The sequence below is a fragment of the Aythya ferina genome, assembly GCF_964211825.1.
Source record: "Aythya ferina genome assembly, contig: HAP1_SCAFFOLD_42, whole genome shotgun sequence".
Lineage (NCBI taxonomy): Eukaryota > Metazoa > Chordata > Aves > Anseriformes > Anatidae > Aythya > Aythya ferina.
In genome coordinates this window covers 255099-281527 of record NW_028181459.1, presented here as the reverse complement: position 1 = coordinate 281527, position 26429 = coordinate 255099, and the positions used below count along the sequence as shown (strand labels likewise).

Genomic DNA, 26429 nt, shown 5'->3' with positions numbered 1-26429 from the left:
TGTTTCCATTTTACAAGAGCAACGGTGAAATAAGGAGAATCCCATCTTCACTGTTTCAAAATCCTTTGTTTCTGCGTTTCAGTCACCAGAACATTGAGGAGTAGAGCTGGTGCAAAAACTGTGAGACGAGTCCACGGAGAAAACAGGGACTTGGAGCTGCGCCGCAGCTGTAGCGTCGGACACAGTCGGTACTCGACTACTAACTCGTCCATTCTATTTGACAAACTTATGACAAAGTAAGTCATCTTTTCTTGCAGACCTCTTAGAATGATCTTTCTTAGCAAGCCTTTGCACTATGGCATGATGTTGGCCTCGACTTGCTCTTTAGTTTGACAGCAAAGAGGTATGGCTGCTCCTGGCATTTCCTTCCTGTTTACAGGGAGACACCGTTACCTGGCTAGATAAACAGATTTTCTTGAAGGTGCTATTTCAGCATATAAGAATTGATTTAAAAAACAACAACAACAACAAAAGTGCTTCATGGCTTACTAGTTTTGTAATCTCACATTTCTCCAGGAATACTTGATTTGCTGCATTTCACCATTACACTCGTCAGCGCCGCTGATTCTGGTTTATCACTATTTGCATTGCAAATCTCCTTGTCCAAAGCTTAAACTGATGTATGCACTGCTTGAAAACAAAACCTGAAGTTGCAGAGCAGAAGACTCAAGTCATTATGTTAGCAGCTGTGTAACCATACTGCTTTCCAAGCATAAGATGTCCAGCTTATTTTGTTTCTATGAAGAGTTTAAATGGCTCCCGTTAAGCAAAGATGTCCCCACACTGATACTTACTATTAAGCAAGGATTCCACCTCCTTTGGCTGAGGTCTGCTCCCTTACTCACATTGGAGCATTCATCCAAGTAGCCTGCAATTCCACACTCTCGGGGGAAAGTCCATAGAATAGAAAAGGTTCCTCCAGTCTCTTCCTCAGCCTTTTTTTGAAGCATGCAATAAAGCAAAACATTCACAGGCTGCCCTTCCATGCAAAACAAGGCAAATTAGTAAGACAGGAGCCACAAAACTGATTGTCCTTTAAAGTTAAAATGAGATTTGAAATAGATCGAGTTAGCAAGTGTTGTAAGTCTGTAGCTAAGTCTGGTTTTGCCAATGCAGCACAATTCCCTATCACGTAGCCAGAGCTGCTTCTGTAGCTCCAAGAAGCAAAACTGCTTTGACAAAATACTGTGTCATCAAAGCATTCGTTGGCTCGGTAGGCACGGCTCAGGTTCAACAAGTTTGTGAAAAAATGAGTACTAACAGAAGCAGCAGGGTCCAAAGAAACACTTTATGTCCCCACTGCGAAATGAGGGGCTTTACCTTGAGTGTTATGCACACTGTCAATAGAAAAGCACTGTAACAGAATCTGCCACGGCAGTTTGCATGTTACTGAAAGACCATCAGAGTGGGACTGCAGCAAGATCATTGCGAAGTTACAAAAAAACCATGTGGGGGTGGGAGTTTAGTTGCGTTCGATAACACAATCTTAGATAAAGATTTTGGTCTTAACGTAAAAGTAAGGATGTCTACTGATCTCTTCAACTCCAACAACTGAAGCCCAAGTCTGAAAAATCGCCTTTAAGAATGCAAAGAAAATATTTAACTCTTCTGTATGTTCATACTTTGCTATCAAGCAAAGGAATGAATGCTGATGCCTTAACTATGTAGGGCTGTAGCTTACAGAGAGACTACACCTTCCTGTTTTTTTCCCTTTAAAAACGTTAAATGCACGTGAAATTATTTGGGGGTGTTTTCACATGCAAAGCCTAATGCAGTGCATGCAAGCCCTGTCATCTTCTTCCTCTAGTAGTGTCGCGTTAAGGGGTATAGCCGATTGACCGTCACGGGTCCCGTCGGATTCAGGGTGCTGAACTATCACGGTCACGGATTCACCAACAACGCAGTATGGCCTCGCTCTAGTCGCATTCAAGGAGAACTCTCACAGCTAGGAAGAATGCAATTAAGTGCAATTTCTTACGGCGACAGGTACACAGGTTCTTTGGATTGTCAGTGATAAATTCACTGTCTGCAAAAGCAAGCTAGCATGCATGAAATGCACAGGTACACAGCCTAGGTATTAAGACATTAAAAAGCATCAAAACTCTAGAGATTTCTGAGATTCCACAGAGACGCCTGGTATAAGCAAGCGTTCAGATCTTACCCCACGGCGTCCCAATGGAGTGGGGGTGGGGGAGTGAGAGGCTCAGCCTGTTGAGTGATGTCAGAAGGAATCCTTCCTGATAGTATCTTCCCTAACATCCCCTTTCTCTTAAAGCAATTGATATTATTTTCTATCTTTAAGGTGGAGCTTGAGTGACTCTAGTCATGCGTATCTTGGTTGTGCTTGGTAGAAATGATCTCACTTGCGTTTAAAGGTACAGGCTCTGAGAAATTCCGAGGGCGTGCTCAGTGAGGGGTGGTTGCACCTTGGAGGCGGGTAGCTTTTGGGATGGAGGTGTGCTTACGATGCCTAGTCGCTTAAGGCGATTACTCCACAAGTAGTAACTTAGTGTTGATTTAACTACAGCATATCTAAAACATAAGAAGGATGTTAGTATGGAAGAAGCCGATGAAACCAGTCCTTAAATCTTACTACTTATTGTGCGTGAGCAGACTGGCGTGAGTTTTAGCTATACTGGCAAATACCAAACCACACCTGTGTCGTCCCAAAGCTGGGAAAAAAAAAAAAAACAAAACCAAGGAAATGTTGAAGCAAATAGGGAGGCCTGTAGCTTGTGCAGTCTTTTAGCTGAGAAAATAAAGAAGGAGAGAGACAGGTAGCCTTGAGCTAGCAGAAGCAAGGAAGAGAAGGGCTAAAAGGGAAAAAACAGGAAGGAGAACACCAGCTCCAGACTGACCTATAGTAACCTTTTTCTCATTAAGGGTCATTAGCACATTAAAAAGTCACACCTGTCAAAATGCTAATCTATGCTAATGTGGGATTCGGTGTGTGTCCCCCCTCTCCTGTTCCCCCTCCCCCCCGGTATTCCTCTGTAATGCACAAGCTCAGTGGAGATAAGTTAGGTGAGCTGTAATAACCAATCCAAAGGAGCCAAAGAGAGAGTTTTCACAAGTTTCCTGTGTATAAATGACGGTGATTCGAGTCAGAGGTGTGCTTGCTTTGCGAAAGATGGCCAAGTACCTGACTCTGCAGAGTTCTATAAGTAATTATATAATTAAAAGACCTTCGTGTGCATTCCGACTCTGGGTGCTTATTGGCGCGGTGCACTCTGCACGAACCTGCAGACAACATCTGTACTCAGTGTCATGCCTACAGACAACCCTTTACTGTTGGGACCTGCATATTTTTCTGTGCATTCAACACAACCCCTTTGGCACAACTAGTTAACCACGTAGCTGCCAGTCCACCACTCAGTTGCACTTGTGAAGAGGAAAAGCTATTTCCATCTACTGTAGGAGCACATCCTCTAAATGCAAGCTTCACTCAGCTGGTCATTTACTGCAGGACAAGATTTGAAAAGTGTTGTTGAGTTCTGGGTTTCCTGCTTACAGGAAAAATTAAGTGCTAGATCGCCCGCTACTCCGCTTTGTCTGCTGCATTTAATGGAGATTAAACTGATTTCGTTTGCTCCTCCGTTTATGGACAATGAGCTGAAGGAACAGGTACAGCACATTAGCCTGGAATGCCTTCCCTCCCAACCAAAGTAAACTGGAGCTGTAACTAACACAAGCAGAAGCAAGGCTTCTGTGTTTTCAGCTGAATAAAGTTCCAACAAAATCATCCTCTGGGATTTGAAGCTTACTTCACATGACATGCCAACGACTCTTTTCCCTCCATTGTAAAGCGGATCCCTGCTGTTAGTTGCTCTAGAAGCAAAGGAATCGTCGGTTTGGTTACCAAATAGCCGCTTCTGCAAACGAGAAGTGTTGTGCTCTCTCTTCCCTTTGAATGACTCCACACTTCTCATCAGCTACTGGATTGCTGACCTAGAATCAGAGAACATCCCAAGGTGGAAAGGACTCCCAATAATCACCAAGTCCAACTGGTGGCTCCACACAGGACCACCCCAAAGTGAGACCCGATGTCTGAGAGCATTGTTCAACACTTGTTGACCTCCGTCAGGCTCGGTGCCATGAGCAGTGCCCTGGGCAGCTGTCTCAGTAGCCAGCCACCCCCTCAGCGCAGCACCTGAGGCGCACGGGGCTCGGCGGGGCGGCCCGGGAGGGGAGGACGGCGGGGCGAAGTGGCAGCTCCCTCAGAGCCGTCTCCCCGCCGCCTCGGCCGCATGTCGTGGCTTTTTCGTGTCGGGGCTTTTTCATGTCGTGCCCTCGGTCTCTCGCCGTGGGTGAGATGCTGCTCCCCAGCGCGGACCCCTTGCGCGCGGGGCCTGCCCGCGGCGGCGGCGGGAGGGAAACCCCAACCCCAAAGCCCTCCCGGCAGGGAGAGCTCGGGGTGAGGGCCGATCCGGCACCGACAGTAAACACACGCCGGAGGAAACGCTCTGGTTTTAGCCATGAGCAGCGCGGCCAGGTTCAAAAGGCGTCACGCTGGAGCTCCGAGTTCGGCGGCGTTCCGAGGCCGTTGTGGCGGTTGTGGAGACGGCCCCGGCTGAGGTGGCTGCTGCTGTCGCTGCTGTCCCCTCTGTCCCTGCTGTTGCCGCTGTTGCCGCTGTTCCCGGACCTTGGAGACCCCCGGCGGCTCCCTGTTCCAGGCCCTGTGGCCCCGGGGAGCTGCCCGCCGCCTCGTCGGCCAGCCCGGCAGCAATCCTGCCAGCACAGAATAGCCCACTGCGTTTCAGGGTAAAGTGACGATTAATTTCTATTTCCTGGCCTGGGTGCTGCTTTCTTCTTTAAGGAAGCTTCAAGGTTAAAGGTTCAACTCAGTTATGTCAGGGTTCAACTCCGTTTCGTGAAGGGGCTCTTGTACGAAAGCTTAAGCTGGGATTGACTCTCTGCTAAGCGGAGGCCAAACGTGGACCTACTGAGAAGCAGGTCCTAAGTGATAACATTTTCTAAAGAGACTGCTAAACACATCTGAAGAGTGCTGCTGCAGAACTCTGAATGGGGGGATAGCAACTGTCTTAAGTGATCTGGAATCTTGAATTTACTTTTCAATGGACAAGAGGTGTGTCTCTCAAGGCAAACAAAGAGAGGAGTAACACCCTCTCTTGTCACTCATGTCAACATAAATTTATGCTCAGAGCGTAGGTGTAGGAACAGCATCGGTATGTATATGGAACATCGGGAGAGGAAGCTCTATCGGTATTTACAGTTTTTCTACTATCTTGCCAGAGAGACGTCATCTCCAAATGAGAAATGGATGTATTTTGAAACAGTGGTGGTGGATCGGATTTCTTCTTTCTAGTGTTAATATTTGCTCTTGAATCGTACTTAATACCTGGTAACACCTCAATCAGTTGTCAAAAATAAACTTAAAAATGTGTAAGGCTTATCTCATTGGTCAGTATAAAGATCAAGGTCTTCCCTTCCCTTCCCTTCCCTTCCCTTCCCTTCCCTTCCCTTCCCTTCCCTTCCCTTCCCTTCCCTTCCCTTCCCTTCCCTTCCCTTCCCTTCCCTTCCCTTCCCTTCCCTTCCCTTCCCTTCCCTTCCCTTCCCTTCCCTTCCCTTCCCTTCCCTTCCCTTCCCTTCCCTTCCCTTCCCTTCCCTTCCCTTCCCTTTTTTTCTTTTTTCTTCTTTCCTTTCCTTTCCTTTCCTTTCCTTTCCTTTCCTTTCCTTTCCTTTCCTTTCCTTTCCTTTCCTTTCCTTTCCTTTCCTTTCCTTTCCTTTCCTTTCCTTTCCTTTCCTTTCCTTTCCTTTCCTTTCCTTTCCTTTCCTTTCCTTTCCTTTCCTTTCCTTTCCTTTCCTTTCCTTTCCTTTCCTTTCCTTTCCCCCCAGTATTGTTTTTCTGTTCTCCTTCTCACTGCAGTCTTGATTTTGTTTCTTGTCCCTTAAGTATGTTTCCAATGTGTTGCTGAAACATTTTCCCTTTCAATCCTACAAAAGGAGCTGTCACTGGTGAAGATCGGAGCTTATCCCTGAGCCCAGGAGCTGTAACCTTAGTCTTCCAATCGGACAAGGACGACTTCATTTCTCATGTAAATGCATTTGTCAGGTTTGCGTATTGTTTTTTCAGGAATGGAAAGTGTGTCTAGAATGGATTTAAAATCAATTTTAAATGTAAAACGTCAAGGCAAAAAAGTTCTAATTACAACCTCTGCACACAATTTGCCAGCTGTGGGACTAGGAGTTTTCTTATTTACTGTGTTTTGTTTAACGTGTCTGAAGTTTAATGGACAGCAATCAAGGCGTGCTAGAAATCTGAAAGCACTTTATGCTTTGTTCTCTCCGTCATTTTGGTATAACAAACTAGCTTATGTTTCAAACCCTCCATGAGGTTAGTGGTTTCCCTAAAGGTAACAAGTCCCTGTGTGCTACAGTAAGACAGTAACAAAACATGAACTATAGAAGTTCATCCTGTCATTATTCAGCTTCTGCCTATGGACACACAACTACGCTTATTTAAAGCGGTATCACCTTGAAACCTAATCAGCATTTTAAAAAGGACTTTGTAGCAGTTATTGGCTTTTGTCCTGGAGGGCTGAGGTTTGTTTTGTTTTGTTTTACATTCAGCATTTCCGTTTCTAGCTTACATTCCCCTGTTGTTTTGCATGAGGAAAGCATGCAACTTTACAAAGTAGAACGGAAAGAGCTGCTTTTTAGTCTAACTTTTCAGTTTGTCGTAGGAGTTTTAAATGTGGTAGGAGTAAAACACCAGAAGTACTGCTGCCAAAGTTATATTCAAACTCGTCTTTCTTGGAGAAGCAGAAGAAGCCCAGGGAGAAATAAATTTGCAAACATGCTCTTCATGCTCTCCTTTCCCAAGATTTCTCTGAGATATAGCCCATTCTCTGTGGGTTTTGAGGTATATGGTTCCCAGGAGTGAAAAGGAGGGCCAAACATCTCTCCTCTTGGATCTCAGCATGCCAGGGCTTTAGTGTACTGCCACTTACAGCTCCGCTTTTTCACCTGGAAAAAGCGACCGCATGATGTAGACTGAGGAGCCCTCACAAATTAACTTGCCGTCACCAAGTGACGCCCATGAAAGGTGTATTTAAAAGCTAGGCTCATTATAGAATCACAACAAACCCCTCATGACTGGTGCAGTAGACAGTGAGGTAGAGGGCGAGCCCTGGAAAGACAGAAGAAAAGTAGCAGTGAGTTCTGGGTACCTTTGTGCAGACGAAACAGAAAAACACAGGCAGTGAAGTAATAGTGTTCCGTTACTAATGCCAGCAATAGATAATTGCAACAATTATCTATTAGATCATAGGTACTAATTAACAGATAATTGCGCAACTCCGGAAATCAATAAATAACTGATTCCCCTCAGAGAATGTCTTCTACATTTTTATATTAAAAAGACTCCAGAGTTGTAATGGATTAAAATCCTACGGAAGGGAAAGAAATGGCATCAGCCACTAGTTCTGCAGAAGCGAAAAGTAATACTGATAGAGTTTAGATGGAAATTTTCACTTTGTGTGTTTAGTTTGGGGATTCTTTTTAAATCATTCATACCAGCGATTTAGTTCTTAAGGCTGTTTCTTTGAGATTAAGTGACAGGACTTCTGTTACTCTTTTCTTCTTGGAATGCTTCTTGATATTCTTACGTCAGCCAGAACTTCTGTCTCTGTTGCAGATGTGAACAATGACCGTAGCTAAGAAGCCCAAATCTTCAAAGCCTAAAAAGCCCTCTTCAAGGCGGTCTGGCAAATCCAAGAAACCAAGTCCTAAAATACTGATGTCACGCACCGCCAACTGGGGCCGGATAGTGCCTGCAGAAGATTCAAGCCAAGTCTCTGTGGCCCAAGGACGTGGAGGTGCTATTTACTGTAGATCATCTGAAAATTCTAAGGCTTTTGCCCCAAGAGATCTAAGTAAGTGTGTGTTTTATCCTGCCTCCATTTTCTTCAAAGCAAAAGTAGAAAATGCAGTTCTTACTTGTTGCACTGATAGAGAAGGGGACTACTGTGAACAAAGACTTGAAAAGCGAATCCCCTAAGGCAACTGAAGTGACTGATGTTACAGAAATTAATTTTGATATATTTACAGTCAACAGAGAAATATGGGGAGCTTTTTGTAATGCACAGATTCCTCCATGTCTTTTCTGTTTTGCAGAGAAAAGTGTTTGATTGTTGCTCTTCACAGCTTCCATTTTTCACAGGTTTTTTGAAGGATAACATTGCTCAGGAAAAAATCTGGTATCTGTAGGGGTACCGTCATTCCTAGTTCCTAGTTTTTACGTTTTTACCGTATAATTTCACGTCTAAGTTTGTGGTTTAAGTTATAATAAGGAAAAAAACAGTAGTTGAGTTAATCAGGTTAAAGATTATAGATGGAGAGGAACTTGGCATTAGGTGCTACAAACAGAATGGCAGTTAGCCTTGCCTTAGAAGAATTAAAATGGTTGACTAAAGTTGTTTGTTTTTTGTTTTTTGTTTTTTTTCCCCAAAACATTGTGTTGACCAGCCAATTTGAATTTGGTGGTATTAAAGCTGTCTGCAATAAGTTTTTCTGGTTTGGATTGTAGCTAGCTCCTCTAGGTGCTCCTGCAGAATAGTATTTTTTTAAATACCTTTCTTCGAAACAAACAAACAAGATCTCTTTTTAAATTTAACTTTCTTGCAGTCGTTAATGATGGAATTGCTCCGCCACAGAGCATTCTTTTTCCACCTGAGAAGATTTGTATGGATTGGCGAGAAACACAAAGTGTTGGAGTTGGCCTGTACAATCTTGGCAACACATGTTTTCTTAATGCTACTCTGCAGTGTTTGACCTACACACCCCCACTTGCCAATTACATGCTTTCTCTTGAGCACAGCCAGTCATGTGAGTACTTTCTAACAGTATTTTGAATCTGTTGGATAGCTCTGAAGGTGAAAGAACAGCAGTGATTCTGTGAGATAAGCTTATTTGCCTGATTTTACCTGTAGCAGCTGGCTTTGAGCACTGTATTAGCAGTGGGCTCCGAATAGCATATGGAGTGCAATTAATGCACCATGGTTTATTTATTTAGTTATTTGTTTGTTTGTTTGTTTATTAAAGGATCATTTATTGCTTCATGGGAATAATGAAGTGCATTGGACAGTAATGCATTTAGTAGTAATTTTAGAGAGTAATACATTTTGCAGCCTGTGGAGTTCACATTCCTGTCAGCCTTTACAACTGCGACTTTGCAGTAGTCTTTTAGATTTCTCTTCACAAAATGCATTTGAATACAGGCTTAGTGGATATTTTTCTTCTGTCAAGTTGTGTGAAATGAAATGTTACAAGACTGTTGGGACATTGGCATCTTGGGAGAATAGAATGTAGCAAGGAGAGTGGATATTGTATCTATAGTTTAAATTGTACTTAGATGTTTGTAGGTATGGATATTTCGCTGGACTGGGATGCTTTGTTCTTTCACTCTTCAGGTCGCGAACAAGATTTTTGCATGATGTGCACGATGGAGACTCACATTAACCAGGCCCTGCGTTGCACTGTTGATGCCATCGAGCCTACGCATGTTATCAGTAATCTCAGTCGTAAGTGGCTTCAGATGTGTTTCTTTTCGATAGCTTGTAATCTTCAAATAATTATTTGATGTGTCTAAGTGGTTTTAACACTCCAATGAAGAGAGATTTTAGAAATACAAGAATGATTTCATTTTTAAATGAGGCCAATACTATCATCTTCTTATTTAGGAATAGGACAACATTTCCGTTTTGGCAGTCAAGAAGACGCACACGAGTTCTTGCGCTATACTGTTGATGCTATGCAGGAAGCGTGCTTGAACGGAAGCACCGAGTAAGCATAAACAAGTTCACTTTCATACATTCTCTAGCACCTTCTAGTCCTTTATTTACTCTCAGAAATGATCTCTAGCACCTTTTAGTGCCTTATTTACTATCAGCAACGAAAGTCTACATCATCCTTGGTTTTCATCAAACTCTTTGAAGAGTTAACTCTGTGCCTTAAATCTTCTGAGGTCTGATTATAATTTATTTCCAGATTGGACAGATCTTCTCAAGCTACCACCATCATTCATCAAATATTTGGAGGATTTCTAAGATCAAGAGGTACTTGAAAAAATATTCCTGTCCTTAGAACTGATCTGTGTCTTTTGTCGGTAGTAAAGCAGTCTGTAGTTTGTCTAAAGTAGTATCTGTCAACAACTTGAATTTGGACAGTTAGTCTCCTTCACATAATGTTAAGCATTTATATTTTGCTTCCAGTGAAGTGCTTGAATTGCAAAGCAGTTTCGGATACGTATGAGGCATTTCTTGATATCACTTTGGATATAAAGGTAAGATGTTTTCTAAATATAATTCATGATGTTTAAGTACATGCATAACTTTCTAAATTAAACTTGTTTAACTTAAAAAACCAAACCACATATAATGTTAAAACGTAAGAGCTTGGTGGTGCTAAGGAAGTGGATTGGACTTTGTCCTTCCGTGGAACCCATGTAAATAGTCTCCACATTTGCATTGGGTTTAAGGGGAAAGAATTCTCTTTCTGCAAAAATTATAATGCTGTCCTACTTCTTTGTTGTTCTACCTCAATATACATCTAATTGTTAGACTGATGAATTTGTCCCCAGTATTGATGACAAAGCACACTGTAGATGCTGTCTAGGCAACTGGGAAAGTATTTGTTCCAAAGTCAAATGCCTTCCAGGTGAGGTCAATGCTGAGCATGCTCTTTCTGCCTCCTTCTTCACAGTGCTCCTAGTAGATCGCTTGAGTATGTTAGTAAGATTCTCTTATAAACTACTAGTATGTCTCTGGAATTTTGAATTACGGTGACTTTACGCTCTTCTTTCTCGCTGCTCTAGGCGGTTTCGTCTGTTAGCAGAGCTCTGGAACTCTTTGTGAAACCTGAAGAGCTGGATGGAGAGAATTGCTATAAATGTAGCGAGTAAGATTTTGACGAATTAGGTCTTAATCCTAGATGTCAGTTTTCTATGTTGCATGACTCTGTTGGACTACCTCTAAACTTTGGATCTACTTACAAGTTTTGTGGAAGTTTATAGAAGACTTGGATTTTTGTTTCCTTGGAGGGGGGAAGTCTTGTTCATAGGCATTCCCTATGGGTTTGCAATTCTCTGGCTTGTATTTTGCCATCAGAATTCAAAAAGAGCTACTTTTGTTCTTTCTATTTATTAGCTCTCGACAGTACTTTTCTTGATGTAAACTGCCCAGTTTCCGTTGTTCTCTGGGCTAGTGGCTAATTTTCACTGCTTACACCGTAGGTCCTACCTTGGAGCGGGCAATGTGTCAAACTGAACTATTTTGTTTCAAAGGATGGCAGATGGGTTCAGTGTCTTTCCAGACAAGCTCAGTACATGAAGACTTCCTACTGTTAAATGTCTCCCTCCTGTAGAATGACCATGTGCTTCTGTTGTATTTTTGATGTTGATAGTCGACCTATGTTGGAGATTATTTGCAATTTCTAGCCCTGGGGACCAAGGCTCTCTTGTTCCGCTTTCAGTATTTGTATTTCCCTTGAAAGCTGAAAGAATGTATCCAGGATTGGAGTTCAAATAGCCACTTTTGTAGACCAAGAAATGGTACCTTGCCATCCAACCTGGTCATACCCTTTTGTGAGAGATTCCTGTTCCCGCTATGCTCTGAGTTGTTGGGAAAATTTACCTTCTTCTCTGTATTAACAAACCTGACACGCAGTGCATGGGTTTATGAAAAGAAAAAAGACCAACCTATTATGCAAGTAAATATCATTCAAATAGCATAGGCATGCGTGAGACATTAAAAGGAGTTTGTTTTGGGGGCGAAAAAAGAAGATGCCTTCAAACACTTATCTCTGCTTGTTTTTAAGGTGTAAAAAGATGGTTCCTGCGTCCAAGAGATTTACCATACACCGTTCTTCCAAGGTTCTCACAATATCACTGAAAAGATTTGCAGATTTCACAGGTGGAAAGATCAACAAGGTATATTTACCACTGTAATGCAACTATATCATTGTGTAATGGGACATCTCCCAAAGCTGAAAGTTGTTAATATTTTCAGACAATAATTGTAGACTAACGACTATGGCTTATTCTTTCTCTTAATATCAATAAAGTTCCCGCTTGACAAGAAGCATATGCTTTCCTCTGAGAAGGCTGATTCATCAGGAAACAGTTCTCTGCAACTTCTAGTCTTAACCGTTGTTTATGGGAAGACTTATTTGTAGTGAATCAAGAAATATATTCGAGAAATATATTCTAGAAATCAATTCTAGTCTGTGTTTTTTGGAAGTGTTTTTCTCTGGCTAGTCCACGAAGTACTCTGGGATAATTTTTCTATCTTCTTGATGTCTCTTTAGGAGGTGAAATATCCGGAGTATTTGGACCTGAGAGCCTACATGTCGCAGTCAATGGGAGAACCACTGCTCTATGCCTTATACGCGGTGCTGGTACATCACGGTGTCAGCTGTCACTCAGGACACTATATATGCTATGTAAAGGTAGAAGTCAACAGCATTTCTAACAGGGTAAAGGTTGTGCTGGCAAACCAATTAAAGCATGACTAGCAGCTACTGTTTCTAGGGAAAAAGATTTCATTATATTTTTATTTGACATGTGTGTATTTTGTTCCTATCCGTGATTTCAATTGGAAAACGTGCAATTCACCTAAAGAAATCGTTGTCTTTATTTGCAGGCTGGTAATGGACTTTGGTATCAGATGAATGATGCTAAAGTAGTGCATACTGACATTAAAAGAGTTCTTGGTCAGCAAGCTTACATACTTTTTTATATCAGGTAATAACAAATCTTAAAATGTGTTCAGAAGAGATTTACTTTCCTGTTATTGATATTTTTCTGTTTTGCAAGTGTTTTTCTTGCTATCCCGGGAGAAGATTATTATTTGTCTAATTCAGTTCTGTCTAACCTGAAATTCTCTGTGTCGTTTATTATCTTTTGTTGCTTGGCCTTAAACTGCAGCACTCATGTAAATTGCTATCTATGTGTTATCTGTAGCTGGCTAATTTAGAGAAGGAGAGAAATGAAGGTCATCTGTGGTGTAAGAATGAATTATTGCTGTGCAAGTGATAGTCTTAGTAGGAAGACTGTTCTCTACTTTTCAGTTTGTAGTCTTGGCGAAGCCTTCTGTAGAGAAGGCTTCCATATCGTATGAGCTGTTCCTCTAAAATGATAGGATGGGATTTAATCCAAGAGTAGGCTGAAAGAAAAACTAAACTGCGATCACTGCTCTTTTCTGAAGGCGCTATGATTTGACACTTGGAGAACGTGCGTTTTACTTGCCAGCACCATCTTATCCCTGTTCATTCCCTCCTGGTCAGCAGGGAGCTAATAGTAAGCAGGCTGGATTTCTGGGACCACGACTTCTTCCTCATATGATTAAGGTAATTCAGGGAAGCGGGAGGGCAGATAACGGCACCAAACTGCTAGTGGGTTTGGGGTTTGGTGTGGGGTTTTTTGTTTGGTTTTCGGCATCTTAGTTTTGTTTTCCTTCCAACGCTGCAGCTTTCTTCACAGCCCTCATGCTACAGCCAGAGTCATTCAAACAGTGGTTACTGCTAAATTGTGCAGCCATGCGACTCCATTACTTTATAGCTCCAAGACAGCTTTCTAAAGCACAGAGAGCTACGCTCTTTGACTATTTAAGCAGAGTGTACTAATCCTCAAATCATTTAAAAGAGGACTTGTTTTTCCTATCCTCGTCACTTTAGCTAAGACAGGGAAAACTAAATGTCTTATTCCTGAGCACCAGAACGATTACTTCAGGCTTTTCAGGGTATGTTTAAAGGGGAAAATAAATATATTTGGGAATAGCAGCAGGTAATGTTAAGTTGCTTGGCTGGTTTTCAAAGATGATGTTAATTTGATACCAATCTGCAGTAAACCAAAAGCAGGAATTGAATACACTTATTGGACTTGCATTTATCCTTAACGGGCAGTGTGTTTTTCTTTTTAGGTGTTAAGACCATTTGTAGAAACACTCAGTAGGAGAGTTTTGTGTTTCAAAATGTTACATGCAGTGTTTGCGTTAATCCATCTTGCAATTTCTTCTTTTTAAATACAGAATTCAAGCCGTTTAAATGGAAATGGATCCATAAAAGAGGACGCAAAGACCACTGGTGTCACCCTAAAAAGGCCATCTTCAGCACCACCAATGGCCTGTGTTCAAAACCAGGCAATTACCAGGCCTTCAATGACTGATACGTCAAGAAAACAGAAGATCACCATCAGTATTCACAATAAATTGCCTGCTCGTCAGACTGTGTCACAGCCTGACTGTCTTAGCAGTGCTGTGGAGGATGAAGATCTCTACCAGGCTGTTCCTTCATCCACAATTACAAATTCGGTAATGCAAATGAAGCAAATGCAAACAAACAAAAAAGTTTCTGATGAAATTTTTGTGGAGCCAACAGTGAATGAAAATCCTAAACTCAGCTCTGATAACACAGTCCCTTATGATGCAGAATCTTCAGGAAAACCTGAGGAGGAGTCAAAGGGCTTATTTCAAAGGAATTTGAAATGCAATGCAATGTCCTCTAATGGAATTTTGGTTGGAAAGGTAGTCCGTACATTGCAGCATTCCAATTCTTCCTGTCAGAATGCTGACAAAGGAAGATCCCAGCATGAGCTGCCAAAAACAGATTCACTAAATGGTGCTATTAGGTTAGTTAATGAATCTAAAGAAAACGGACTGAAACTTGATGATTCCACTTGCCGAGTTGAACCTGTTAAACCTTCTGAGATGTTCTTTTCTAAAACAAATGGATCGCTTGAAACATAGATTTGCTCCATCGAGAATTTCTCACCTACGATGTATTCGGGAGTGTTTATTGTGTTCCTAATTCAGGTGAAATACTGAGAAAACACAGCACACATGTGATCGTAAGACTTTGTGGTATTATCCCCTTAGAATTTGCAGACCTGAGCTTACATTAGAACTTGTCAACTTAAGCTCAGCTGAGATAAAAATTCCTAAGTTTCATAAAGTAGATTTTGGGGGGTGAGTTGGGGTTATCTTTGAAGTGTAGATAATGCATACAACTCACAGCGGTCTTGCTTACCATTTAATGGAGACATTCTGACAAGACTAGTCCTCAGTACTACTACAAATAGTATTTTTTTGTCTGCTGACTTGTGCGTTTTAATTGCAGATGCCTGGAGCTATGCCTTCAGTCAATCGAGAAGTCATCACGGAGTCCTTCACAGCCAGCCAGCTGAACAGCTTGTCAGAGGAAATGAGGTAAAATGAGCACAGTCTGATTAAGACAAGACTTTATGGAAGTTCGTTACAGTTTTATCTGTCTACTAATAGTATTTAATGGAAGGATTTAAATTAGTACAATTCCATACTGTGTGTCCAGTGTCACGAACAGAACTAATGAACAGCACTGAGCATATCACTCTGATGCAGGTTGGTGCCTCAAGGAGAACTTGTGTTCCTTTATAGAATGTTTTTCCATTTTTCTCCACTGTCTGGAGAAACACTGGCTGTTCCCCGCTCGCCCCTATGCCTTTTTTCTCAGAGCAGCAGGTGGAAGGAGACAGATGCGTTTGCTTTTTTAGTGCAATGGCTTCAGAAGCAAGAGGGGAAAAAGCACTTTCTCTGGGAGCTGAAGAAGGTGTCCTAATCACAGGAGAGGTTTCTAAATGGCATATCTTTGCGAGCGTTCCTGTAGTCCGGAGGTTTTTGTTTGTTTGTTTGACGTTGGAAGGTTTTACTCTTAATATTCACGTCCTTCAGCAGAAGTGAGAAATGGGTTTTTATTTTATGCAGTGTTGTGGAACCTCCGAAATCTCCTGGGAATGATGAATACCTCGCCCAGTACCAATGTGATGACCGTGGAGACAAGGAGAAAGCAAGAAGATCAAAAGAACGTGACCTCATTTCAAAAGAAACCGTTTTGTCCGGCAAAGAGTCTTGTGAGCCTGGTGAGAAATTGCGGCAAACTTCCTCTCTCAAGTCTGACACTGAATGTAGCTCTAACAATCTTTCTTCCTTAGCTATTGCAGATAGACGCCAAGATACAAAGGACAAGACTAAAACCACTGAGAAAGAGCATTACCGAAGCAAGAGGGAACATGCTCCTAGTGAAGAGAAGGAGAGTCAAAAAGCAGGTCCTTCCAGCAAGAGGAGGTGTTCTCAGAGCGTGGAATTTGTTGAGCAAAAGAGTCACAAGCAGGAGTACTGGGAGGGAAGCAGGTACAGATCTTTCCCTCGTGAAAGAAACAGCCCTGAGAATGGCAGAAGAGCAGTCAAATATTCAAAGTACAGATCTGGCAGCGGAGGAAGATCAGAACAAGGTAGCAATAGGTACTACCGATCCAAAGGGGAAAGAAGTTGGAGCAGAGAAAGATACTATCGAGACGAAGCACGGAGATGGGAAAGATGTGGCTATTACAAGGATTACTATTCACCTCATGCGACAGGAGACAGTAGAGAGAGAAAGTTCTCTCACGGCGATTCAGCCTTTGACAGATCGACTGCAACTTACTACAGCAGGTCACATAAGCATTATCATTACAAAAGCGGATGGCCTCACGGTTCCCTCTTGAGAGAGGAAGATGTACGTCGCTTTAGCACACCCCGAGCAGACTTGCATCGTTGCTCGGTACCTCAGCAACATTCCAGAAGACATTCTCGTGAAAGACATGCGCTTCCACCTGTGTCAGCTCATTTGGAGAACTGTCGCCAGAAAAATGAAACAGAAGGAAACAGAAAAAGAAAATATACCCGTGCAGAAGGTAGTGAAAGTGAAATAGAAAGGAAAGACAGAAAGATAGAAAAGGAGCTTGTAGGTGGTGAAAAAAATGCAAAAATATCACAAGTTCTGGAAGAAAAAGAAGTCTAAGGATAAAGATGGAGAGAAGGATTCCAAGTAAGCAAGGATTCCAGCATACTCCGCATTTTTTATCCTAATTCTTTTCTGGGTGCTTCTCATGTCTTCCTTTTTTTTTTTTTTTTTTTTTTTTTTTTTTTTTTTTTTTTCTGGTAGTTTCTAAGTTCTTTAGATAGCACCAGCTGGCTGGGGATCATGTTGTTAGGTTGATCAGTGAAGACAGGAAAGCTCTTGCTGAATTGTGTCAGAGCACTAGCTTTGGACCACATAGTTCGAATCACATCCGTACACCATTCCAGATTAGGTTAAAAGATTTTTTCTGCTTGCACATATTCCAGAGCTAGCCGTTGTTAATGATCTGTGTACAAACCAGGACCTATGGTCCTTCAATCTGACGGCTTAAGTTTGCTGCATCTAAAGTAAGTTGCGTGTGCACAAAGCACCACAAAATAGCTGACATGCTGCAAATCATCACCTGTGGTAAAATAAATCAAGTTTCATATAGGCAACAAGTGCCACATCTTTTTTTCCCTTTTTAACTTGCATGTTTCTTTCAGACTTCATGATTTGTGTTTCTGTGCGCTCCGCTTTGACAATGCCAATCGCAAGCGTAAGAAAAAGAAGAAAAAGGAGAAGAAAAAGAAGAAAAAGGAGAAACACCAGGAAAGCAAAAGGCTCCTTGGAACACTTGGATCCTCGTTTCCAGAAGATAACGCGGGAGAAGAAGGAAGAATGCCATCCTCCAGATGGCTCTTCATGTCAGTAATGCAGAAGTGAGAGCAGTAAACAACCTTACAAGGAAGGGAAGACTTCCAGTGCAGGCGAAAGCAAGAAATACTGCTCCATCGCATCCAACGACTATACTAAAGGTAAGCGGCCGCAGCGTGTGTGAGGAATTCCTTTTATATTAATCTCGAGATTATTTCAAACAGTCTTGAAGTGCTTGATGACTTAACAGTCTGCAGATTTATTATCAAATCAAAAAAAAACCCCACTTGGTAGACTATTTTTTTCCCAGTTTTGAATGGCCACTAGGAAAGAAGGCCTGAAATAAAGAGGTTAAAGGCAAATGGTTTTCATTTGGTTTGATGATGAAGTGGCAAACAAGAGGAAGAGTTGCAAGCTCCCTTCTTAAATTCAGTCCAGCCAAGTAGGAAAAGTAAATGTGGACAGCTGTATCTTGGCAAAGAAGATAGTAGGGAGCAAGGAGGTTTAGCAGTCAAGATGGAAGGTGATGCCATGAGGCTTAGAGGCTAGGAATGTTCTAATGAACATGGCCAAGTCTTGCGCTGGGCAGCCTGCTTGGGTCCAAAGCCTGCAGTCCTCCCCAAGATGTCGGCGAGGGGCTGGTGAGCCGTTGGGACGGAACCCCCGTTGCCCGGGTTCCCCAAGCAACCGCCCCACTCTCCAGCCACCATGGCAGGTCCAGCAGCCGGCTCCCGCTCCTCCCGGGGCTGCGGCCCTGCTGGCGAGCCCAGCGCCCCAGAGCTCAGCCCAGCGGCCTTTTTCCCACAGAGGGTTTCCCCAGACGGCTTCCGCGGCTTGCGCAGACGCAAAACTCCCCCTTCATCGTCCCAGCCGTGCCGCCAACGGTGGCTGCCTGGCTGCTGCCCTCCCTCCCCGGAGCGACGGCGCTGCCCTTGCAGCCCCCGCAGGTACCCACCCTCCCCTCCGCGCTGCCCCAGGCCACCGTCTGGCACGTGGTGCCGGGGGTCCAGGGGCAGGTGCTGCAGCTCCCCGCCGGGGTGCAGCTGCCACCTGGGGGGCACCTCCCAGCCCAGGGGCACCACCTGCAGCTTGGGCAGCTCCCCGCCGGGGGGCAGCTCCCTGCTGTGGGGCAGCTCCCCGCCGTGGGGCACCAGCTGCAGCTGGTGCAGCTCCCCGCTGTGGGGCAAAACCTGCAGCTGGTGCAGCTCCCAACCATGGGGCACCAGCTGCAGCTGGTGCAGCTCCCCGCCGGGGGGCAGCTCCCCCACACCGCTCCTCCCTGTGCCCCCGTCCATCAGTGGGGACAGCCCATGGTGACGGGGACACTGGTACCCCACCATGCGCTGGGGCTGGGGCCCAGGGCCGTGCTCCATGGGGAGCTCCTGCACCCCGCAGGCACCTGCCTGTTGCAGGCCCCCGCCCAGCGCAACCCCCCGCCACCCCTCGTCCCGGGGCCTCCGCTGCGGGGGCAGGCGCTCCCCACGCCCCGCACCCTGAGCAGCAGCCGGGGGCAGCTGCCGGAGCCCTGCTTGCACGCCGTGGGGCTCAGCGAGGACCAGGGGCCCCCGCTGCCCGGCCCCACTGCCCCCAAGCCTGCCCAGGCTCCAAGGACCGCCAGCACCCAGACGGCGACGCCTGACGGTGAGTTTGGGGCTGGCACAGCCGGCCGCTGGGCGCCCCACACCCAGGGGCCATGGGAAAGCTGACATCGCCCGTCTTGGGGGATTTTCTTGCTTCGTCCTCAGCGGCGACAGCCCCGCAGGTGCCTGAGGAGCCCCCGCAGCTGCCCGAGCTGGGCCCTGATGCCTTTGCCGAGGCCTTTCCAGAGCTGGCAGGGGACAGCCAGCAGCTGCAGCACATGCAGGACGAGCTCCTGGCCGACCTGGACATCCCCATCCCCGGCATGGAGGAGCTGCTCAGCTGGCTCGATGCCGTGGAGCCCCAGGACGCCTTCCCCGATTTGCCCAGCAGTCCTGCCCTCAGCCGCTTCCTCTCGCAGCTGCCCGACCTCTGCGAGGACATCGAGGAGCCGAGCACGCAGGGACTGGAAGCCACAGGAGCCCTCGGTGAGGTCCCCTCAACCCCTGGGCTGCGCCCCGAGAAGCTTGAGGGTGGGCTGTCGCTGCAGTCCCCCGTCGTGCCAGCAGTGAGCCCCCCGCTCAGCCCTGCAGCCAGTCCCCTGCCCAGTGCGCTTAGGAGCCCCCTACCCAGTCGACCCCTGAGTCCCCCCAGGAGCCTCCCTGACACCCAGCTCCTCAGTGCCCTTAGTAGACCCCTGCCCCAACCCCCCCAGCGTTCCCTCAAGACCCGCCCCAACCCCAAGGTCCCCAGTGCCCTTAGTAGACCCCAGCCCAAATCCCCCCCGAGTTCCCCCAAGAAACGCCCCAACCCCAAGGGCCGCAGTGCCCTTCGTAGACCCCAGCCCAAATCCCCCCCTGGTTCCCCCAAGAAACGCCCCAACCCCAAGGGCCGCAGTGACCATAGGAGACCCCTGCCCAAACGCCCCCTGGGTCCCCTCAAGAGCCCCCCGCCTGCCCCTGCGTCCACCGGCACCAAGCGGGGGGCCAAGCGCCCTGCGCCCAGCAGCACCCCCGGGACAGCGCAGAGCTGCCAGCACAGGAGGCCGACGACAGAGAACCCCCCCGGCAAGGAGAGGAAGACGCTGCTGGGCCAGGCTGGCCAAGGCCGCAAGAGACCGTGCCAGGGGAAGACGGCTGGCAGCAGCACGGTGGCTGGCAGCAGCAGGGAAGCAGGCAGCAGCGGGCAGCAGCTGGCGATCAACAGCACCACGGCACCCAGCAAGAGAGCGCGAAGCCCGGGGGCTGCAGGGGGGCAAGGAGCAGCGGCGCCACCTCCCCGCAGAGCGCGGCTGCTGCCGGAGACTCCGAGTGGGGAGCCCCGTGCCGTGCGGCCCCAGGACAGGCTCTGTCCCCAGGCCAGCGGGGCCAGGACGCTGCAGCGCCAGCAGCCGGGGACAAAGACCCCCAGCGAGACTTTGCAGCCGCTGGGGGCCAGGGCCAAGGCGCTGGGGCCAGCGTGCCAGCTGGCCTGTGTGCAGCCGCAGCCCACCTCCAGCAGCCCCAGCAGCATGCCCAGCGCCCCGCCGACAGTGCCAGGCTCCAGCTACCCGTGACCGACCTCGGGCTTCTCCTCGACGGCCCCCGCAGCACCCAGGCAGGCACAGAGACCTCTGCAGGCACCTGCTCCAGCTTCAGCCACGCTCCTCAGCCCTTGCCCCTCTCGCTTGCCCTCTCCCCTCTCTCGTGCTGGAGCTAGGGGATGGGCTTGCCACTCTCAGGGATGGCAACAGCGCCAATGGCAAATGCGCGCGCGCCTCACCCAGGAAGGTGGCAATGGCAAGCTGGGGAGATGCTGGCAGCAGCTGGGCTGGGAAAGCTTGGCCATGGCAACTGCTGCTTGGGACACCAAAGGGCTGAGAGACAAGACTTGCTTCTTCTTTCGGGGCATTGCTCTTCTTTCCTGCCTTCTGGATTAAATTCCTCTCCTTAGGTGGTCACTCAGCAAGGCCTCTGCCTGCAGAGCACTTCTTCTTGCACTGGCATGCCAAGGGGATAAGAACTGGGAGGTCTTTGGGATAGCAAATGATCAGTGGGATGGGAAGTGATGATGGGGATAGCAATTCATTGGAATGGGAAAAATGGGTTTTATTTGTATTAAATTTAAATTTTTTAATTTTCATTTAATTTATTGGTTTTCTTATTTAATTAAATCCACTTTATTGACTGTGTTGTACAGTATGGCATTGTTTTATTATTATAAAATTATAAGTATTTAATAGTATTAAATATTTTTATATATTAATATCTTATAAACTATAAGTATCATTATTTATTATTTTGTTGGTTTTTATTCCTTTTCTACCCTATTAAACTCTCTTTATCACAACGCACTGGTTTGGACTTTATTTTTCCTTCCGAGTCATTCTGGATTCACTCCGGATGGGGGGACACTAGCGAACGCCTGTGTGCTTCAGATCCAAGGTCACCTTTGCCCTCAACTCAAGATACATCTTTGCATCTGTTGTTGTGAAACAAAATTAACAACAGGAACAATAAAGTTACCTACTTGCTAGCAGCAGCTCTACATTTGCTGGGGTCTGCTCTGTGCATTTTGAAGACCATTCCATGCTCTTCAGCCCCTTCAGGAGGAAATGTATGGTTCTAGGAAAATGCGTCTTGACCTGATGCAAAGCTGTGACGCAGCCTGCAGCTGCTGCAAGCCCTGGCATTTTACCTGCAGCCCCTCCAACAACTCTGATGTTCCCTGCATCGACTTCAACCACTGCGGCAGGACCTGAGGCCCCTCAAAGCCTTGTCACACACCCTGCAGCCCCTCCAGCCCCTGGCATGTTCCCTGCAGCCCCTCCAAGCCTGGCACAGGCCCTACAGCTGGCTCCGGCACCAATACACACAAGGGGAAGGAATGCATGCAGAAGTCATCTTGTTTCGGAAGGGCAGAAAGTCCTCCCAAGAAGGGGAAGGAGCAAGAGGAAGGCGAGGCAGCCTACCCCAAGGAAGGGCCATCCCAGGGCACAGGACGCTGTTGGAAAGGAGAGCAGAGAGAAAAGCAGCAGGAAGCAGGTGATCCCCATCCCTGGGCGAGCTGCGAGCCATGGGACAAGATTGCAGCTGTCCTCCAGGCGAGCACATTGTCAGCTGGCTGCTGCGCTGCTGGGATAGCAGCTGCGGGAGCCTGGCAGCAGAGGGCAGGGAAGCCAAGCAGCTGGGATCCTTCTCTGGGGAAGGGGGCACTGAGAAAGAGCTTGCAAACAGGGCACAAGCCCTCAGCCTCTGGAGGCGGCGCCTGTCAGGCGTGAAGGAAAGGGATCCCTTCTGGGAAGATGCTGTGGGCTTGCTGAGGCTCGAAGAGCAGACGGTGCTGGCTGCTACCAGCGTGCTGCAGCAGCGGCAAGACAGAGCCGTGGTGGTTTTCCTCAGCTGGGCAGCTGAGCTCCAGCACAAGCGCTCTCTCCCTGCCCCTCCTCCAACGCCAAGGGGAGAAAAGAGGCTGGCAAGGGCTCAAGGGCTGCCAGAAGGACAGGGAGATCACTCCACAAGGAGCGTCACGGGCAAAGCAGGCTCAGCACAGCCTGTTCCAGTCCAGCCCGGGGCCTGCTCCTGCGGGGGCTCTCCACAGGCCGCGGCCTCCTCCAGGCCACAGCCACCTGCTCCACCGGGGGCTCCTCCACCCGCAGGGGGGCTGCAGCGTGGAGATCTGCTCCACGGGGGACCCATGGGCTGCAGGGGGACAGCCTGCTCCACCAGGGGCCTCTCCCTGCACAGGCCGCAGGGGAACTGCTGCTGTGAGCCTGGAGCACCTCCTGCCTCCTGCTGCACGGAGCTTGGGGGCTGCACAGAGCTTTCTCACTCCTCCCTGAGCCAGACGCTGCTGGGCAGCAGCTTTCGTTCCCTTTCTTAGATGGGCTCTCCCCCAGGCGCAAACATCATCCTTTTGCTCTGTGTTCTGGGCAGCAGCGGGTGGGTCCCTCCTGGAAGGAGCCTCCTGGCAGCGGCCCTGGGCTCCCATGGGGCAGCTGCTGCATTCTCCTCACAGAGGACACCCCTGCAGCCCCCCGCTCCCACAGCCTGGCCACGCAAACCCAAGCCAAGACACCGAGCGAGCCTCCCTGATTGCCAGCCAGCAGCTGGCTCAGCCTGGGACCCCATGCCAGTGCCCACAAGACTCTCCTGGGCCTTGAAAAGCAAGCCTTGTGGGGACGGAGCACCCACAAAGAACGGACTCACACAACAGGACTCCTTGCCAACACTGCCTCACAGACACCTGGGCCTTGAGCGGGTAGCTCACCTTGAGCGAGCTCATTTCCTTCCCAGTAGCTGAAATGTGCCCTTTCGGGGGCATTTGGGGGCTACAGCGTGCTGCTGAGAGGGATGTTGGAGCTCCTGCAGGGCAGTGCTTCCACTAAGGCAAGGCCTTTTCTGCATCTTCTACTGCCCTGCAAGCGAGGATGCTTGGGGCACACAAGAAGCTGGCAGGGGACACAGCTGCAGGGATTGCAGGGATTCCTAAAGTCATAGCCAAATACAAGAAAGACGGGAGGACGTGATGCTTTTGATAGAAAGGAGCTGGGTTTTGGGTCAAAATCCGTCCCTTTTTCTATCCCGGAGACCCCCAAGGGCGTAGGACAGCAGCACTGCAGGGCAGCAAGAGATGCTGTGCATTTCTCTCGTCCCCCTGAGACAGCCACTGGGTGACGATGGTGCCAAGTGTCTGGAAAGAGCCCTTGCTTTCTCAGGCCCAGGTGTCCAGCTGCACACCAAGGCCGTCCCTGGCTTCCAGGCGCAGTTGCCAGGCCCAAGGCCGAGCTCCCCTGCGAACCCCCAGCCCAGCAGACCTTGCTCCTGGCATTGTGGAGCAGCCATTTCACGGCAGCCTTTTCTCCTGGCAGTCAGCTTAGCGCCGAAAGCTCTGTCACCGGGACACCCGAGAGCCGTGGCAGCTCAGCAGAGAGTCACTGTCAGCCTTGGAGCTCACAAAGGTGGGTGGCCGCAAGTGCCCTGAGCGTCCAGCTCGCAATGAGGACTGCTGTGGCACTCAAATTGTCACCTGTTTGCTGCGATGCTGGGATACCTGCTCTGGTAGCCTGGCATCAGAGGCCAGGGAAGCCAAGCAGCTGGGATCCTTCTCTGAGGCAGGGGACACTGAGAGTGGAAATGGAAATGGGGCACAAGCCCTCCGCCTCTCAAAGGAACCCCTCAGATGTTTAGGTATAGTAAACTTATGTATATCTGTGTGACTCTAGACCACAACATGTTAGTGTTCTGGTTTGTCCACTGCTTTGTTGTGGGGGCTTTGAGTTGGCCTCTACTCTTTAGGTGAATGCTGACTTCATATCTCAACTGGCATCTGGCTGAGCAGAATGATGTCCTTTAATTCCCTTCCACACAATAGGCAACTTGTTCCTTCTGTCTTCTGAACACTTCCTCCTAAGTTCAATGTGAATACAAGTGGCAGAATTTTGCCTCATGTCTTAAATGTGTGGCAGGGCTGCCCTGTCAGGTGTATTTATACTGGAGAAAAAAAAAAAAAGAATAGCCATACATACCATATAACCACTTAACTTTTTCAGTTCTTCTGTTAACAGTGTATGAACATGGGGTTTTGTTGTTTTATTGTTTGTTTTAAACTCCTGACTGCCATATAGCAAACATGACAAAAAAAAACAAAACAAAACAAAACAAAAAAAAAAAACACCCTTGGTTGAGAATCTCTAAGCATGGCTCTACTTTGTATTATCAAATGTCACTTCACCTGAACCATTTCAATCACAAGGGATATCCTTCTGTCAGGCTCGGTAGGACTTCCCAACTTTATGTCACCTGGAAATCTCAAAGCTCATATGTAATTTTTAGTCTTCGGCCACCACGTCCATATGAACATACCTAAATTTGAAGTCATCTCTGCTCTGAATAGGAGGTTGGGTTTTCAGAGGTCCCTTCCAGCCTACATTTCTCCATGAGTCTTTGCCTCCTTAGCAGCTGCAGTTTCAGAACTGTCTCTGAGAATCACTACAGGGAACCTCTCCTTTGCCGGTAATTCCCTCTTCGAACAGTGTGAACAATTGCAAACTCCCTTGATTCACTTGCAGCCCCAAAGCCCAAATCCATAGATAATGTATCAGAAGCTCACAGAAAGTGAAATAGATGTAGTTCATCCCCTGTGTAGGGGAGCACTGGTCCTACAAAGGCAAGCTATTAAATTCTCTGGAAACAAATTAGCTTTAATAAATTATCTTGTAAATTCCACATTACCCGCTACTTCCCTAGTCTTATCTCTTCTTGCTACAAAACTTTGCCCAGCGTTGATGTCAAACTAACAGGCCTGCACTTGTCTGGATCACTCTTTACATTCTCCTGGACAGAAGTATATTTGTTACTCTCCCATTCTGGGGACTATCCCTGATTTGCACAGTTGTGATGTATTTTTCCTACTTGAGTTGTTGTTCTGTGTGCCAATGCTGTTAATAGGCTAGGTAGATATCAGCTTGTCATTTTTCACTTGAATCACTGTAGATTTTTATTTCACCTCAGATGATGTTGTGCCTAGTGCCCTACCCTCATTTGCAATGGGAATCCTGTCACTGCCCTTAATATCACATTGTTGTTGCTGTTAGATGCAGGAAATAAGATTTGCAGCATTTGAGACATCATTAACTTTTGATCTATTTTTGCCTCGAGTATGCAACTGTCCTAATTTGTTCTCTTTGTTCCCCCTGGGTTCTGTGGCTTAAGTATCATTTACTATTATTGTTTAATTTCCTATGTGAAGGAGGTTTTGGGTCATTTGTACTTTATTTTTGCAGTTTTTAACCTCTGAAATGTACCTTTTCTCATTGCTTTTTTCCCATCTGAATTTTGAATTTTAACTCTGCCTTCTCTGCACTCCAGTCCCAGAGATGCTTAGTCAGACTCAATTATTCATTTCCTTAGATTTCAAAGTTTGCATTTCTAAGCCTCAAAACCTTCGTTCTAAGCCTGGTGTTGTCTGTCTTGAAATGTAAAATGAGAAAAGTCAGCTCATGATCAGACTTTATTCAAATCTTACTACATTTAAACCCGTACAGGAGCCAAGTCTAAAATGGTCTTATATTTTTTCACTTTTGTGAAGAAATCCATCACATAGTATATCTGTATGAGAATAAGTGGTAATCATCTTTCAGTCTTTTGCTGGGAAGTTGAAGTCTCCCGTAATTCCCATTATTGTTTATGTGTCTGATAACTGTAGACTGGAGCTAAGAGCAAAGAGCAGGCTAGCAAGGCTGTCTTTCTTTAGCAGTGATTTGCACAAAACCACTCTATTGCTGACCCATAACATTTCCCTAACCTCTGCTTCTTGCTAACACAAAGCACCATCTTATTCCATCC

General features: G+C 46.7%; 2 protein-coding genes across 2 annotated transcripts in view; one reads left to right on the top strand and one right to left on the bottom strand.

Annotated features, from left to right (window-relative positions):
• LOC311428314 (GTPase-activating Rap/Ran-GAP domain-like protein 3) overlaps positions 1–26429 on the bottom strand; it is a 78854-nt gene that overhangs the window by 25281 nt on the left and 27144 nt on the right. The window lies entirely within an intron of this gene.
• LOC311428342 (ubiquitin carboxyl-terminal hydrolase 42-like) lies at positions 206–26300 on the top strand (the record flags this gene model as incomplete). The annotated part of the gene is made up of 17 exons (XM_084539859.1): positions 206–236; positions 5965–6056; positions 7658–7895; positions 8647–8847; positions 9432–9542; positions 9702–9804; positions 10009–10076; positions 10233–10303; positions 10835–10917; positions 11836–11947; positions 12325–12465; positions 12660–12760; positions 13224–13365; positions 14046–14327; positions 15133–15221; positions 15756–15910; positions 26290–26300. The coding sequence occupies exons 3-17, from the start codon at positions 7667–7669 to the stop codon at positions 26298–26300; spliced, it is 1899 nt and encodes a 632-aa protein (XP_084395985.1). The 5' UTR covers positions 206–236; positions 5965–6056; positions 7658–7666.